This window comes from Saccopteryx bilineata, chromosome 1 (assembly GCF_036850765.1).
Source record: "Saccopteryx bilineata isolate mSacBil1 chromosome 1, mSacBil1_pri_phased_curated, whole genome shotgun sequence".
In the NCBI taxonomy this organism is placed as follows: domain Eukaryota; kingdom Metazoa; phylum Chordata; class Mammalia; order Chiroptera; family Emballonuridae; genus Saccopteryx; species Saccopteryx bilineata.
The window spans coordinates 281,739,475-281,756,427 of record NC_089490.1 but is presented as its reverse complement, the minus strand read 5'-3'; the positions used below and the strand labels follow the sequence as shown (position 1 = coordinate 281,756,427).

At 37.0% G+C, this 16,953-nt stretch overlaps 1 protein-coding gene across 3 annotated transcripts in view; it reads left to right on the top strand.

Annotated features, from left to right (window-relative positions):
• DNAH5 (dynein axonemal heavy chain 5) overlaps positions 1-16,953 on the top strand; it is a 326,976-nt gene that overhangs the window by 215,746 nt on the left and 94,277 nt on the right. For all 3 annotated transcript variants that reach the window (XM_066243771.1, XM_066243781.1, XM_066243766.1), the window contains 6 exons: positions 1,817-1,939; positions 2,112-2,325; positions 3,755-3,978; positions 6,107-6,305; positions 8,189-8,361; positions 13,763-13,893. In XM_066243771.1, the coding sequence (XP_066099868.1) occupies positions 1,817-1,939; positions 2,112-2,325; positions 3,755-3,978; positions 6,107-6,305; positions 8,189-8,361; positions 13,763-13,893 (1,064 nt within the window). The remainder of the gene's footprint in view (positions 1-1,816; positions 1,940-2,111; positions 2,326-3,754; positions 3,979-6,106; positions 6,306-8,188; positions 8,362-13,762; positions 13,894-16,953) is intronic.

Genomic DNA, 16,953 nt, shown 5'->3' with positions numbered 1-16,953 from the left:
GAAACAGAACACACAACTACTGTGTCTCCGGTCTGCAGGGGGTCTCACTGCACTTCAGAATTTATTAGGTAAATGTTGAATGGGCAGCGATTCTAAAAACAGAAAAGTCTCAATGCCAGGTTCACAAGCTTTTAAATTTTTCTCCCTATTTTGTTTTTATTTTTGTCAAGTTAACTCTTTTATGACATATATAGCTTCCTAGCGATTTCCTGCTATTTCAAAGAAATTAGGGTCACAACGAAGGGAAAGAAAGTGCAGGTATGTGGTTATTACTTCATATCATCTCATCTAGTCCACTTATGGCTTTTAGCTCTTAGAAGGCCCTCAAGACATAAAATCTTCATGTGCCCATGAGTCCTCACTAATAGACCTAGAATGTCTGGAAGGATCTGGTGCCAGAGGGAGGTGTCAGAAGATTATTAATTGCCTTATGCATTTAAATTCATTGGAAAGTAGAGCTAAATTTAGCCTAGTTCATTACTTCAAACAGTTTGCTTTTATGTCAGGGAATATAAAATTCTTTTTGCCATGCATTGTTGTCATGGGTGATTTGTTTTGCAATTGAATAGTTGTGATATATTTATATATCTTTCTATTTAAAAATGGTGAGAAATTTTCAAACCTTTTGCTATTATTCATTAAAATGAGGATGGAAACTTAAAATTTGAAATTACTGAAGTGTGAATATTTCCAGGGACAGATACATAGACTTTTGCTTATATCTTGGCCTTATTTTGTGGTTATATCTTAGATATTAAAGTCATTTTTTACTCACTTGCTTATCATGAAATAAGGGAAAACTTTTTTGGATGGGAGGAGAATGCATTTTATGTCAGTATAGCTCCATTTTCTTCTATATTTATGCAGTATCTTTAATATGATTTGAAGTAAAGGATTTGTGCAGTGGTAGGAATGAAATGAGGTCTTTAAGACTGAGCTTCAAGAGCCTGAAGGTCGTGAAGTCTTTTCTGTTTTCTCTGCATTGCTAGCTCTGGTTACTTGATGCATACCTTTTAAATGACTGATCAATTTCCAAACTTCATTGGACTGCTACGAAAATGATAATGTCAATAATCTGGGATCCTTTTTTCATGTCCCTCTCACCCCTTCCCACACTTCTCCCAACAGATTTTTTGATTGAAGTGTAATTGACATACTGTATTATATTACTTTCATCAGGTTTAATGTTCTTGTTCATATTGCTAGGAGAGTGTTTTTATAGAGCACAGTGAAGATTCCTGTGCCACCTAAGTTCAGAATGTAAAGACAAGAGGAGACACGGGTCGTTGTTGCTCCCAATTTGTCCCAGGGGATGAGAAGTGATTCAGGGTGATTGCATCTGCTCCACAGCAGTGAGCCTGGACTGAGTCTGGCTGCACAACCAGTTGGCAGCCTCCTCAGTGGAAGGAGAGCCACCTTCCAATTGCAGGGTTTGCATCTCAGAGCACAGACTTAAGGAGCTTCTGGGGAGGTCGCCCTATTTAAGTTTGTCCCTGATTGTAGGGGCTTAAGGTTGGGAGCTCGAGTGTCATCAACATAGACACAACAAGACAAAAGTAAACCCATGGAAAAGAACTAAAGAGTTCCATCCCATTAAAAATTTACATTGATTATAGTTTTATTTACTCCTAAATTAAATCAGATTTTCAAATATTGTAAACATTATCAAGATAATTCTGCTTTCCAGAATTAAGAGGAGTTTGGAGAGGTTCTGAGTAATTTCTGTCAATTCAGGTGTCCCTAAGTTTTTGAAATAATTGTCCATGTTTTAGGGGATATTTTCACAGACATTTCTGTTGGCTTTCTTGTTCAACAGAAGACAATAGAGAGTTATGTGGATAAACGCATGGGCACAACATATGGCCCTCCTGCAGGAAAGAAGATGACTGTTTTTATTGATGATGTGAATATGCCTATCATCAACGAGTGGGGCGACCAGGTATGCCGATTCTATTGTGCACTGATTCATTCTTCAATGAATAAATAATTTTCTAATTTTCTTACATATAATTCCTGAATTCCCATCAAGTCCATTAATTCGAATCTCTCAAGAAGTAAGGTTTCAGGATAGAGAGAAGTGCCATTCTAATTCTGAAAGTTGTCTTTCTTAGGTTACTAATGAGATAGTACGACAGCTGATGGAACAGAATGGTTTCTATAACCTAGAGAAGCCTGGGGAATTTACCAGCATTGTGGACATCCAGGTTTTGGCAGCCATGATCCATCCTGGGGGTGGACGCAATGATATACCCCAAAGACTCAAGAGGCAGTTTTCTGTATTTAACTGCACATTGCCCTCTGATGCTTCCATGGACAAGATCTTTGGTAAGATGAATGTTGGACATACTTTCTTGTATTCCAAAGAGAAAATACACTTCCAGAGGTCAGCATAGAAGGAACACTGGGTGGCTCTTTAATCTGTTGCCCTTATCACTCTCAAGTAGTGTATTTTCTTTATATGAGGACCTATAACGAAATCATTTCCTCATTGACACACATATTTGAAGTCTGGATTGATACAATATCATGCCAAAAGTTTATAAAGCTGATACTTTAACCAGCCCATATCATAGTTCTGGCCAAAAAAAGATTTTTTTTTCACACAGAAATAATTTTGCACTGAGATTAGTTATAGTCTGATCTTCAGAGTAATTTATAGTATGAATAATAAGTTACTGATTGGTTAAGTATGTAGTATTTCAGGAATAATTTTGTCAAAGAAGCACTAGCCCAATAGGTAATGATAATTATTTAAGTTAGTAATAAAAATTATTTATAACTGATTTTAGGATTATTCAGAAAAGGAATGTAAATTGTGTCATTTGTGTTAGGTATTCATTTAGCATTTCTGAACCTGATAGGAAAAAACTCATTAGGATTACCCTAATTAATTTCTGGCAGACCAAAATGTCATCTTAGCACCCTAGGGAGTCCCTGCCTTCAATTGCAGCAGTGGGCAAAGGTTTGGAAACCAAATGACATGTGGATTATCTAAACTTGGGAAAAGTAAAATGGAGCAGGAAGAATGACTGTTAGCACTATTAATTAACTCTTATTTTTGTCTGGAAAGTTTTACGTGTAAGGTAAATTAAAATATTTCATAATGCATGAAAATGCAACAAAAAAAGGAGAAGTCTTAAAGCATTCATGAAACCTCCCTTTCTTATCTTCTTTTTTTACAAGGCAACTTTATATACTTATCAGTTAGTCATTTAATAATGTTGAATTAGTTCAGCTAGAGTTTCAGTAGTATTTGGTAACCAACATGTCAGTATTTGAGTGTTAACTTACTTGAACTTAGACGGATCTTGAGAATATTATGCTAAGTGAAAGAAGTAAATCATAAAAAGTTAAAAGCTATATGATTTCATGCTTAGGTGGATATAAAACTGAGACTCACAGACATAGACAAAAATGAAGTGGTTACTAGAGGGAAGGGGTGAGGGGAACCCAGGGGTCCAAATATGCGGTGACGGAAAGTGGTTTGACTTGGGGTGTGGGGCACACAACATGGTGAATAGGTTACATGCTATGGAAAAGTGCACTTGATACCTATGTGTTCCAGTTGGCCAACGTCACTCCATTAAACTTAATTTCTAAATTGAAATAAAAAAGAGAACATACGTGTAAATTTCCTTAATACAGTAAAGTGAGTAATCATATTTGTGCAAACTCTACATTATAATGTTTTATCATTTTAAGTTTGTTGATTTGAACTGTTAGTTACAATGTTGTGCCTTTTTGCCCCTTTCAGGTGTGATTGGGGTGGGCCACTACTGTATCCAAAGGGGTTTCTCAGAAGAAGTAAGAGATTCAGTGGCAAAATTGGTTCCCCTGACACGCCGACTATGGCAGATGACTAAGAGTAAAATGCTTCCGACCCCTGCAAAGTTCCATTATGTATTTAATCTTCGAGATCTTTCTAGGATCTGGCAGGGGATGCTGAACACTACTTCAGAGGTTATCAAGGAACCAGATGTAAGTAATATGTGAGAAAGAAAAAAAACAAATAACATTATAATTTACCATACACACTAAGTATTCTCAGTAATGTAATTTTTAGTGGAATTTTGAAAATATTTTGAGATGTTTTAACATGGATATTCTTTTCTTTGTTGCTTTCCAAGTAACATAAAGAAAAAATGTGTCAGAGAATTTTATTTAGAAGTTCTAGTTGAATTAAGTGTCTGTTTAAGGAAATGACGTTGTTTTCTCTTAATAGAATAAAAGAAACAATTTTATTTTCTCATCATAAGGTATTTTTCTTATACTAAATAATAAAACAGATCACTATTGATTTTATTATATAATAGTCTTCATATTTTAAACATGACATTTTAATTTAAAAAGTAATCATCTTTATAAGTACTCAAAATTGAAAAAAGAAAACACTGTTGTTATTCATTAATAATGACCTTTCCTTTTTATAAAACTAAATGCACTGAAAAAATTATGTATTGGTAAAAATTGAAGAGGCGGAAGAGTATAAAGTTTGACAGAAAAATGAGCATTTGTACATACACTTGAATATAGTATTTCCTAGCATAATAGAATTCCCTTCAAACAAGGAACCAAAAGCATGGCCTGTGTGCTCAGGCTAAGACAACCTTGGCCTCTCTTTCAGCCTTTCATGGAGCTAAAGAGGTAGTGAAGCAAATGGGCTTTAGGGGACTTCTCCACATAAACATACAGAGACAGTTGATATTGATATGCCAACTAAACTGTCACTAGGCACGTCATGCTCACTATCTAAAGAAACAACATTGCCCGGATGCTCACAAAATAGGTATCTGCACTGGTTGACTCTAGGACAAGACATTTTGGTGAAAAATTCACTCTCCTAGTTACAGAGAAGTGAGAGTCACTGACAGATGAATGGCATAGTGGAGTACAGTGCTCCAGTGTGGCTTTCTGAGTAGTCATTTTCTAGTGTTTATTTCAAACTAGTGTGAATAATTTTAGCATGAACTTTTATTATAACTGAATCATTGAATATATTTTACTACACTCCTTTTATATTCTGGCAACTAAATAGCATTTCATCATTAGAAATATAATGGCTTAAAAAAAAAAAAACGTTCTGGCCCTGGCCAGTTGGCTCAGTGGTAGAGCATCGGCCTGGCATATAGGAGTCCCGGGTTCGATTCCCAGCCAGGGCACACAGGAGAAGCGCCCATCTGCTTCTCCACCCTTCCCCTTCTCCTTCCTCACTGTCTCTCTCTTTCCCTCCCGCAGCCAAGGCTCCATTGGAGCAGAGTTGGCCCGGGCGCGGAGGATGGCTCCATGGCCTCTGCCTCAGGCGCTAGAATGGCTCTGGTTGCAACAGAGCGACACCCCAGATGGGCAGAGCATCACCCCCTGGTGGATGTGCCAGGTGGATCCCGGTAGGGTGCATGCGGGAGTCTGTCTGGCTGCCTCCCCATTTCCAACTTCAGAAAAATACAAAACAAAAACAAAACAAAACAAAAAACCCTTCTAACTTGCAAAATGTTACCAAGTTAAGAAATTTACACTAGTCTTTCATATGAAATAATGAGCTGTAGGCACACATTTGTTATTCTTGCTATTGGAGCAAGTGTGTTGAGCAGCTGATTTCCTCAACTTCTAGTATACATATAGACCTGGATTATCCAAACTAGGTGATTGCCTTCTTCAGTTAACCCATACTTTTTGCTAAGAATTTCCTTCACATGTTATTAATAAATATACCTTTGTAATACCTCAATTGTATAAGTGAGAGTTATTTATACACTGCATTTTATATTATGCTCTGGCCACACGAATGTGTCTTATCAAAACAGACTAATTTATCATAAACATTAAGAATTTTATATAGAATATTAGTTTGTTAGTTTATCAGAGTGGTTTTAGCATTTTGCCTAGAGATGTTTTCATTTTAATTTAAAGAGTGAAAATAGACGCTACTTTCTGTTTAATATTCTTGAATGAGACAAATTTGACATGAAGTTAAATATACCTTAACCCTAACTTTTAAAACGTAGCATCTTAAATCAGGAAAGATGGTGCTATCCAATACTGTGACCTTGAATTCCCCACCTCTGGCATAACAGCAATTAGTAACACATTTTAATTGTAATTTCTACAGGAACTCTTAAGGTTATGGAAGCATGAGTGTAAACGTGTGATAGCTGATCGTTTCACGGTGTCCGATGATGTGACCTGGTTTGATAAGGCTTTAATAGGTTTGGTGGAGGAGGAGTTTGGTGAAGAGAAAAAACTCTTAGTGGATTGTGGAATAGACACTTATTTTGTGGATTTCTTGAGGGATGCACCTGAAGCAACAGGTAAGCTATTGAAGCAGAATTTGAAATTCTACAAAGGGATATCTGAAAATGGGAGCTCAGTTTAGAAATGCTGAATTTTTGTCCAGTAAACTTTACCAAAATAAGCCAGGGCCATACTAGGTTCTCAGTAAATACAGAATGAATGAATAAATGCATATTCATGGAATTCAAAGATTAACAACTTTTTATACATGTGAGTCGTGGATATTAAGATAGAGTTGAAAGGCCAGATAGGGCAGAAGAAAGCTTCCTATTGAATGTCATTGGAAAAAGGTGGGTGATATGTTGGCAAGCTTTTGTAGTATGGCTCTATGAAAAATTGAGATATATATTACTTTTCTTAGGAAAAGAAATAGTACTCCAATTGTTTTTCTCCATTAGAAATAACTGAACTTAAGTAGAATATTTTTCTTTCATTAATGACCTCTTCTATGCTGAGGATGACTTTTAAGTTAATTTCCAAATTTAAAAAGGCATGTTTAAATACATGCTATTTATGTCTTTTAAATGATTGAAAATGAGCCCGCAGCCCCTTCCTAAATTTAATAAGGATGTATGTGATCTATCAAGTTTCTGATTAAAAATTGTAAAAGGAGGTTTATCCCTGGCTAGGCAGTTGAAAGGATCCTACCACAGAAAGAAGGCTGCCACATTTTATTTTAAATCAGGTACACAAATTTTAAAAATGCTGTAAAGGTAGGAGTATTTGCAAGATAATTAGAATTTATGTATTTGATTTCCTCTAATTCAAAAAGATAAATATTTAGATTATGATTTTCAGGAGCAAAGCACAAATGCTTTTTAGGGGACCAGCATCTGGACTTTGGTCACTTCAGAGCACTATTTCTCAAAACTTGAGTTGAACATGTATGAAACAGTGACATGACTATTCCAACTCAATTAGAGCTTTGCAAGTAGGCTAATCTTAATGGTTATGTTAAATCAGTTTTCTAGCTTTGTCCTAAAAAGGTTAATACACAAATTAGGAGAGGGTCAGCTGAAAATAATTATGTAGTATTAGATTTGAAGGATCCATTCACTTTTGCCATACCCAATGAATTCTCTAAGTTGTTATTAGTATATTCACCGAATGTGTTTCTCTTTATTCCTGTTAATTGATAGTGAATTTATATAAACTTAATTTAGGCTTTCTTTTGGTATTATGCTTTATAGTCAAAGTTGGAAAACTGTTAACTCTGTATATTATGTTTCTAATTAAAAATACACTTCTCACAAAAATTAGGGTATATTTTATCACTTTATATTCATCTTGAAATATCTCCTAAGTTTTGTGAGCAGTATATATTGATTTTAATACTTTCCCAATGAAATATTCAATGTTTATTTATTTAGGAAATCATTATTCTTTTTATCTCAATCTTCTACCTCCATTGCCCAAAATTAACTTCTGTCTTCACCACTAATCTAAGATTTCAAAATTATAAAAATTGTTTGAGCAAATGTATTGACCTTTTTATTTTTATTTTAAAAATCATTTAATTCTTGACCTCTGTTGCTGATTTTGACATTAAATTCCTACTTCTTTTGATCTTCATTTTGAGATTCTGTGATTATCTCTGGGAGGATCCTTGAAATGCTAATGTTCAATTGTGGATACAAGTTGAATTCCGTGTTTATAGCATTCTATGTAAGTGGCCCTTTCTGGACAGGAAAGAACTAGGACTGTGTATGATCACAAAAATGTTAGAGCTTTTAGTATTGTTTATTTTCTTTTGTAAAAATACATAATTTGACTTTTGGATGAAAATCAGTATTATTTGTTGTTAAAGTATAGAACTATGAGTGTTTTAATTTACATTGAAGGAAGTATTAAAGCCCAGTGAATTGAGTATCCTTAATCGATTCTTCTTGCCCAACCATAGGAGAAACATCTGAGGAGGCTGATGCTGAGATGCCCAAGGTTTATGAGCCAATTGAGTCTTTTGATCACCTAAAAGAGCGCTTGAATATGTTCCTGCAGCTCTATAATGAGAGTGTTCGTGGTGCTGGCATGGATTTGGTATTCTTCGTGGACGCAATGGTCCATTTAGTCAAGGTTAGTGGCCATGCCTCCCCAAAGTGACAGGCTCTTGGCTTCACATCAGAATTTTTCCCTCCTCTTTCATTTTCATTTCCTTGGAGAATATTCAGTTTAAAAATAACCTTAGTGCTATATTCCAATTTAATTTCTATACTGAATACAACATGTCACACATATAGGCTTAAAATCAGAGCATGTGTACTTCAAATGTGTGATATGGTAATTTTATTCGGTGTTATTATACAGCTTCCATCTCAGTGTTTTCACTACATAGAATCACTGTGCTTGACATCTGAGTTCAAACCGCATGCAAAATGTCTGTGTATTTTTTTTCTTTTTGCATCATGCAAAAAATAGTGCAAAAACTTAGAAGACATGTTAAGTAAAAATAATCCAGTCACAAAAAGACAGCTACTGAATCACCCCACTTATATGTGGTACCTAGAGTAGTCAACAACATGGGGACAAAAAGTAGAGCGGTTGCCAGCGGATGGTAAGAAGGGCGAACAGGAAGTGTTTAATGGTATGGTTTCATTTTTGTAAGGAAATGATTTTGGAGATGGATGGTGGTGGTGGTTATACAACAATGTAAATGTACTTAATGCTATTAAACTATACCCTTAACAGTGGTTAAGATACTGCATTTTATGTTAGATGTGTTCTACCACAATTAGAAATAATAATGTTTTCATAGCACATAAACAATTGACTTTGAGTTGGATGAAAATTCTATTACAATGAAATCCACCAAGAAAAGAATTCTCTATTTGGTCATATTAGTCATTGAAATATCCATTGATAGGGCAGTTGATACTCAAAGGTTGGAAGTAAAATATATTATTTACTTGATAGACTCATATGGCCTAATTTATTTGTAATGGAAGATAATGCCATTGAAAATTTGTTGCTGATATTCTCATGTTGTTTAAGTGAATTACTTCTTCAGATGATATCCTTTTAGTTAGAAGACAGCCTGAGGCTATCTTTCCTTACTTAGGTTTAACCAGAAGGTATAATCTCATAGTTACAAATGGTCACCTCTAATAATTACTAAATCTTAGAAATGAAGAGCGTTGTTGAGGTTATCTACTCAATCCTCTCCCCCTGAAAATGGAAGAGTGGGAGGAAGGCATTTTTGCAGGGCCGGAATAATTCTGGAAGAGTGAGGAAGACAGAGTTTGTTTTGGGTTTGAAATCTCTAAATTGTCTAGAACTTTGCGATATCTATACTGAATTACAAGTGCAAATGTTCTTTCAAAGCCAAATATAAATAATATTTTGAAATTAGCTCCTAATTAATAGTTGAGTAAGAGTTATGTTTTTCAGGAAGAATAAACATTCTGTCATATTTAATGATTAAAAGGAGGAATAAGAAAAAAGAAAATCATGTTTTCTGAATAAATGGTATGTAATACCAAAGGCAACTAGAGACAAAATCTGACTGGCCTGGGATTTTGTAACGGCTGAAATTGAAGATGTGGTTATTTATGTTAATCTTTTGCTTGAGGAAGTTCCCTAGAACTGTCTTTTTTCTCTATGTTTCATAGTACAGATGCTAACTGATGAGCATTTCTTCACTTTGGACGCATCAGCACAGGGTCCTTGACCATGTTTTTTCTCACTCTCAGAACTACTTGGTTGTCTGCTCTCAAATCAGCCAAAGAATTCACGGCTGGATTTTGAGCTAAGCTACAATCTTCACTCTCTTCTAGACTGACCCTCTCTTCTACAGTTTTGTGTTCTGTGAACAGTAATATCCAAACTCTAGTGTTCTTGCAAGTATGAGTCTTGAAATATGTGACCTAGTTATAAGACATGATAGAAGCCAAGAGAGAATTGAAGATAAAATTGCAGCAAAACATGGTGTGATATGAGACCAAACATATCTCTTAATTTCTCCCTTAAGTAAAATAAGGCATTTCTTTTAAAACAGCGATATCTCTGTGATGACTTTTTTGCCTCTTTGGTCAATGTTTAAGCCCTGGAATATACAATTTTTTATAATCTAGCACCTGCCCAGCATTCTGGCTGTGTAGGTTGTGCTCTGCTTAGCATGTAATTCAGAAAAAACCAACTTATTATGATAAAACACATCCCAATTTCAGGACATGTTACCAATACCACCTTGCCAGCAGGTGCTGCATTGTGTAGATTGATCTTTTGTGTGTGTTTGTTTTCCCATGGGATGATAAGTTTCATGAGGATGGGCATCCGGTTTATTTACCTGAGCACTCACTGGCTGGAGCACTATTGAGACAGGCATACTTGAGATGCTTGATAAATAGGTTTGGAATTGAACCAAGTCCCCAGTATAACCCTTAACAATTATTTGCCACCTTATGTTGTGGTATGTCTATACCCAGGACCAAAGTGGACGTTTGCTGACTTTGAGACTTTATGTATTCCATTCCATTACTTAAAATTGAGCTCAACTCCATCTGACATGTACCTTCTCTGTATGATGAACTTCTAGTAATCTTTCAAGATCCAGATCAAATTCAGACTCCACACCTAAGACTTGCCTCCACTGAGCAGTGCTGTTTCCTTTGCATCCTGTCCGCCGGTTGCCATCATCCCTATCTGTTCAGCACGTACCATATTTTCATTATTGCTTTCCCTCCTGCTAGAATGCAAGAGTTACATCATTAAATTTTTAAATATTTGCTAAAGGAATTTAAAAAATGAATTTCACAGTCTGTATAAATAGGACACAATAGCCCCATTTGAAGACCTCACATGATTGTATTTTTCCTGTTATTTTTGTTTTTAATTAGATTGTGAGGTTTTTCAGTCTGCTTTTATTTATTATTATTATTTTTTATTCAGTGAGAGGAGGGGGGTAGAGAGAGAGATTCCCACATGCGCCCCGACCCAGATCCACCTGGCAAGCCCACTATGGGGCAATGCTTTGCCTGTCTGGGGCTTGCGCCATTGCTCAGCAACCAATCTCTTTTTAGTGCCTGAGGCAAGGCCATGGAGCCATCCTCAGCACCCGGGATCAACTCGCTTGGCTGCAGGAGGGGAAGTGTATGTGTGTGTATCATACACACACAGACACACACACACATATACATATATATATGATATATATGGAGAGAGAGAGAGAGAGAGAGAGAGAGAGAGAGAGAGAGAGAGAGAGAGAAGTGAGAGGAGGAGTGGTGGAGAAGCAGATGGGTGCTTTTCCTGTGTGCCCTGACTGGGAATCAAACCTGGTATATCCACATGCTGGGTTGACATTCTATCATTGAGCCAATGGGCTAGGGCCTCAAGTCTGCTTTTAAAGCTTCTTTTCATTTGTTCATCTATATGTTTTTTGTCAAATATGTTTTAAGGGTTTACCATGTGCTAGAAACTGGGAATGAAAAGCTTTAATGTAAGACCTAGGCCTAGTTGCAGGAAAAGATGTTGGGATGAAGGGTCCCAATATCCAATTAATAACAACTTTTTGAACCCTTAATTTAGTTACCAGCATCAATCAAAGGAAATGGTTATACAAAGCCATAATTAAAAAAAAAAAGTTAACCGAGGAAAGACAGAAGGTTCTAGTGTAGCCTGTAGTTGCTCTTCACCCACACTATCTGTGCCTCTGGAAGTACTCCAGGGAAAGAATGTGGATAGACACTGGAAATATTCTAAGAATTCTTGCCAGTATCACTCCTCCCCTGCCTACAGCAACTTTGGGGAGAATCACATGGAAAGGGTGAGTAGGAGGCTGGAAGAAAAGGGTTTGTCACCTCCCTGTCTCACAGGTTCTCAGGTCCACAACAGAGACAGGAAAGTGGCTTTCATTTTCTGGGGTTTACACTAAATTGGAAAAAATACTTCAAAAACCAAGAGCAGTCAATATGAATAGAGCATAGCTTATTTCTGAATGCTGAGAAAGGATCTTTAATGAGACCTTGTAAGAGTTCAGAGCCTAAGTTACCCCAGGAAGCTTGCTCAGCCACTTTCTAGACAAAAGTGGGTATTACAGCAATACACAAGGCTTAACCTGAAGTTAGGAGGGAAAGGTAGTTATCACACAAGGTGAGAATGCATCAAGGAGATGCTCTGAATTTCCTCTAGGTAGGATTGAGAAACATGGACTTTTACCATGATGGGGACTTGGAATGGCCTGGGCTACCCACTGGAATAGAGTGGACTTCTCATCCACCTATAATCACTTCTAGGTAGATATTTTAGGTATCACCGTCTTGGCCAAATAATAGGAGGGTATTTATGCTTATTTATTTCTTTAAAAAGAAATTCTATATCTATGACATATTTGGGGAATCTTCCTCTCTTCAATTTAAACTATCATTTTTCAAATGTGGCAGATATTCTGATCAACTGTGGGTTCTGTATTCCAGAGATATGTGTTGTTGAAATCTCGGTTCTCTTTCATATCTTACTTCACTAGGTTGGGAAAACTCAAGGAAACCTGTAAGTCTCCTTTATTTCTTTTCCTGAGGACCTAGAGCAAGCCACAGTCTGGCTGTCTGCTGACTTATCTGAACTGGTCTCCTCTTAGTGTCCTAAAGGCACACCTCACATTCCCCACTGTAAAGCCAGTAGCCACGGCCACCATCACAGCTGCCTGGCCCGTGGAGGTTCGCATTTGATTCGGACAGATGGTAATGAAACAACAGAGCCAATAACTGGTGGGCCATTACATTTAATCCTAATTTGCACCCGGTGGGCAAGAAATACACACAGTGGGAAACACACTTCCCTTTCCATTCAGGGCTCCCAAAGCCACTGACTCATCCGAGTTTCTTAGAATCAAAAGTTCCTACCTCACCAGCCTTATTCACCTCTGTTCCCCATCTCCTTCTCTCTGTACAAACTGGCTTCTCCTTCAGCACTCCGCCATCTTGACTGCCTCTCCTATGCAATACTAATTTCAGGAACTGAGAACGAGCAAGCTCCCGGTTTGCCCCATTTTATAGTGTAGAAATCAAAACCTCTAAGCCAATATAAAAATAAGGAAGTCTCTGATACAAAGTCACTTATCTGAGGCATAAATGGGATTCCTCATAAAAGTGCACCATTCCACATCATGCAACAGTCAAGGGTGTGGGGAAAAGCTTAGTTTTGAAAAGATCTTAGTATTAAGAGGGCCGGGAAAGGCTTAGTCTTAAAACTAAGCCTTAGGCTATAATGAGTTTGCCGGCTTATAGCCTGTTTCCCATGCCCAATGCAAACTATAAGCGAGCAAACATATATATCATATTTACAAAATGATTTGACCGACACCCATTCTGTTCAATATTACTAAACGTTGTATTTCAGCAATGCCCTCGTTCCTCCAACCAGCATATCTCTCCATTCTGATCCTGGGAAATCTATATCTGCAAAATACTACATAGAATAAATAGGAAAAAAATGGAATATTTACATGTTGAACAATATATGCCTTTTCTGTTCCATGTTCTAGATCTCACGCATCATTCGTACTCCCCGGGGAAACGCCCTCCTGGTTGGGGTTGGCGGATCTGGAAAGCAGAGCCTGACAAGGTTGGCTTCATTCATTGCTGGCTACACTTCCTTCCAGATCACTTTGACAAGGTAGCAAGATTTAAGTTTAATTAATCTAAAATGGATTTTGATAAAAGGTCATCAGAGACAATCTAAAGTTAAGAATGCATTTTTCTTTACATCAAAAATGCCAGTAGATCCTCAATGTTGACCTATGATCTTCCCCTGTCAACCTCTGTTATGAAACCATGAAAATTCTACTGTAATAGTTTGCTTTTGTAACATTTCAACCTCTAATTGTGGTAAACAGCTACCTTCTGGTTTCTATGTTATGTGTGATGTATTACGTGTATTTCTTTTGGTGCGTTTCAGAAGAAATTTGTCTCTACTAAATGTTAATTCATATTTCAAGAATGTCAAAAAACTGGAACAATATATGAAAAATTATATAGATTTACTCATTTATACATTAAAAAATATTTATTGAGCACCACTGGCCAGGTGCTGGGGAGTACATGGTAAGGAAGGTACACCTGCTTATGTCCTCATGGAGTTTACAGTAATTCAAGGTGGACAGACAGCTGGGCATTCAATAAGGTGTGATACATAAGTGCTTTCTATGATAAGAAAATAAATGCAGACCAGATTCTGTTGAAACAGGGGAGTGACTCCTAACTTAGTTTAGGGGATGGTTAGAAAAGGAACCTGGAAGAAGAGATGTTCAACTGAGACCTGAATGTGAGTCAAAATTATCTTAGAGAAGTGGAGCAGTAAAAATTATTCCAGGCAAAGAATGAGCATGCCAAAATCATATTTGAGGCCCTGGAAGAAGTTAAATATGGCTGGGAATAGTAGCATAAGATGGAAAGTGGGAAAGGAGGAGAAATGGAGACCTTTGAAGGTGGCATAAAGGATTTGGACCTCACCAGCGCGATAGGAAACCATTAATGACTTACCACTGGGGAAGGCATGCCAGATTTGTATATATAGGGGTAGGCAAAAGTTTGCTTATAATTGTAATACAAATAAATAATACAATAAATAATACAAAACTCAACTCTGGTTCTCCTACTCACAACTGTAAACCTACTTTTGCTCATCCCTGCACAGAAAATGGATGGAAGAAGCTAAACCAAAACAGTGTGAGACTGCCTCAGGGTCTAGCAGGGGATGATGGTGGCATGAGTGAGAGCAGTGAGAATAGAGGAAAGGGGACAGATTCAAGAGATCGGTAGGAAGTTGAGCTTTTGAACTTGATCCATCCTGGTTCTGACTGGGAAAACTAGATAATGGTACTGCTCATCATCAAGATAGAGAATCCCAGAAGGGATGTTCTCAGATATATGTGTAGTAGTGCAGGGAGAATTAGGAAAAGTCAACATGAAGAGATAAGCACAAGCAATTCAGAAATGCTAAACCAAATTTCAGGATTAACCAAGATAAGAAACAGGAGGCCACTTTGTTAAGTTTAGTTGTGTTGAAAATTATTAGAGGTTAATTTCTAGGTGTGGCAGCAGGAAGTCTTGCCTCTTGGACATTGATCTAGAGCTATGGCGTGGCCCAGTAGGGAAAAGCTTTTAGCTGAACTATCTCATTGATGGAAGTCCATAGATACATGTGCAAGCTAATTTAACATTAAAAGAACCTTGTAGGTTAGCTATCCTATATCATTAGCCTCTCTTGTAGCTGAGACTGTGAGAAACAATGTTTTGTCTGAAATCCCAGATATACCTGGGAACTGACCACAATATTATTAGTTTCTGGTCTGTCTTGAATTTCACTGCACTACACTGCCTCAGTAAAGATATGTGATGGCTACTCTCTCTATGATAAGTATTTCCTCTGCACATCATACTAGGAATGCTCCATTACTGATGAAAGGGAGGGGTCACAGCCTCCTTGCCTTCTCATAGCTTTCAAAGGACCATCCTACTGCTAAGCCTTTGCACAGCCATGTGGCCAAGGGTCAAGGAGCAAGAGCTTCAGGTTTGGGAAGCATGGTCATTTGTTTGTGTATGACTTAGGTTGTATTATTTGACACTCTTGATCGAGGGGACTGGGCTGAAAGTTTTTATATATCATGAGAAACTGGAGCGAGATATTTTCCTTTGTCCTTTTTTTTAAGGGAGGGGACTGTGTTTTTGAAATTCTCTTCTAATCTCTCAGATCTTACTTCTCTAGAAACCTTTTTAAAATATTGATGCATTGGTAGTGGTACTTCCTGTTCTAGGGTTAGGCCAGTTCACTGTCCCTCAGACTGTTGGAGGGCCGCCACATACAGTGCTCCCCTCACTGACCACCAATGAAAGAGGTACCCCTTCTGGAAGTGCGGCAGGGGGCCGGATAAATGACCTCAGGGGGTCGCATGCGGTAGTTTGGGGATGCCTGGTTTAGGTAATAGATGTTAAAAAAGCACAGAGTATAGAAATTAAATATTTAGCTTTTAAAAAATCAGAGGGCCATTTGCTCTTGTGTTCTGAACTCTGAGTTTATTTAATGGCACAAAATAGAAATAATAATTTAGTATGTCTGAGTCTCCAGGCTGGAATACCTTTACTTTCACTTTTGGCGGTAATGGGCTACTCGACACTGGGACCGCTCTAACATTTCATGATTGCAAGCCAATTATCACCAAAGCCTTGTTTTTGACAGTGAAAGAAGGTATATATTGGAATATTTTATAACATTTCTAGCTGTTCTACTACAGTGTACTGATTGCTCAGCAAACCCTTTCATGTGGGATCCAAAGATGTAATGAAAATAATTGTGTTGGATGAGGAGGGCAGCATTTTTAATAGGGCGTCTCCCTCACCTCATATAATGAAGGCTTGAAATGATTTAGTTTGGTTTAATTTAATTTGTGCGGTGTTTCTAAAATATTGCAGATGGTACTTAGTATATATTACAATTTGATTTTTCTATTATCATTACCAAACATTTTTCAAAATGAAACATAAACACATACAGATGTTGTTTAGTTGTGGTACGTGTTTAAAGTTTACTTTTTATTCTAGATATTTTGTGTGTAAAAAATTAATTACATGTTTCACAAAATGTGGAGTTTTAAAAATCTATTTTATCCTTGCAAGTACCATAAATATGTTACCTGACTTGATGTTAACTAGACTTATTATATGATCATTTTACAAT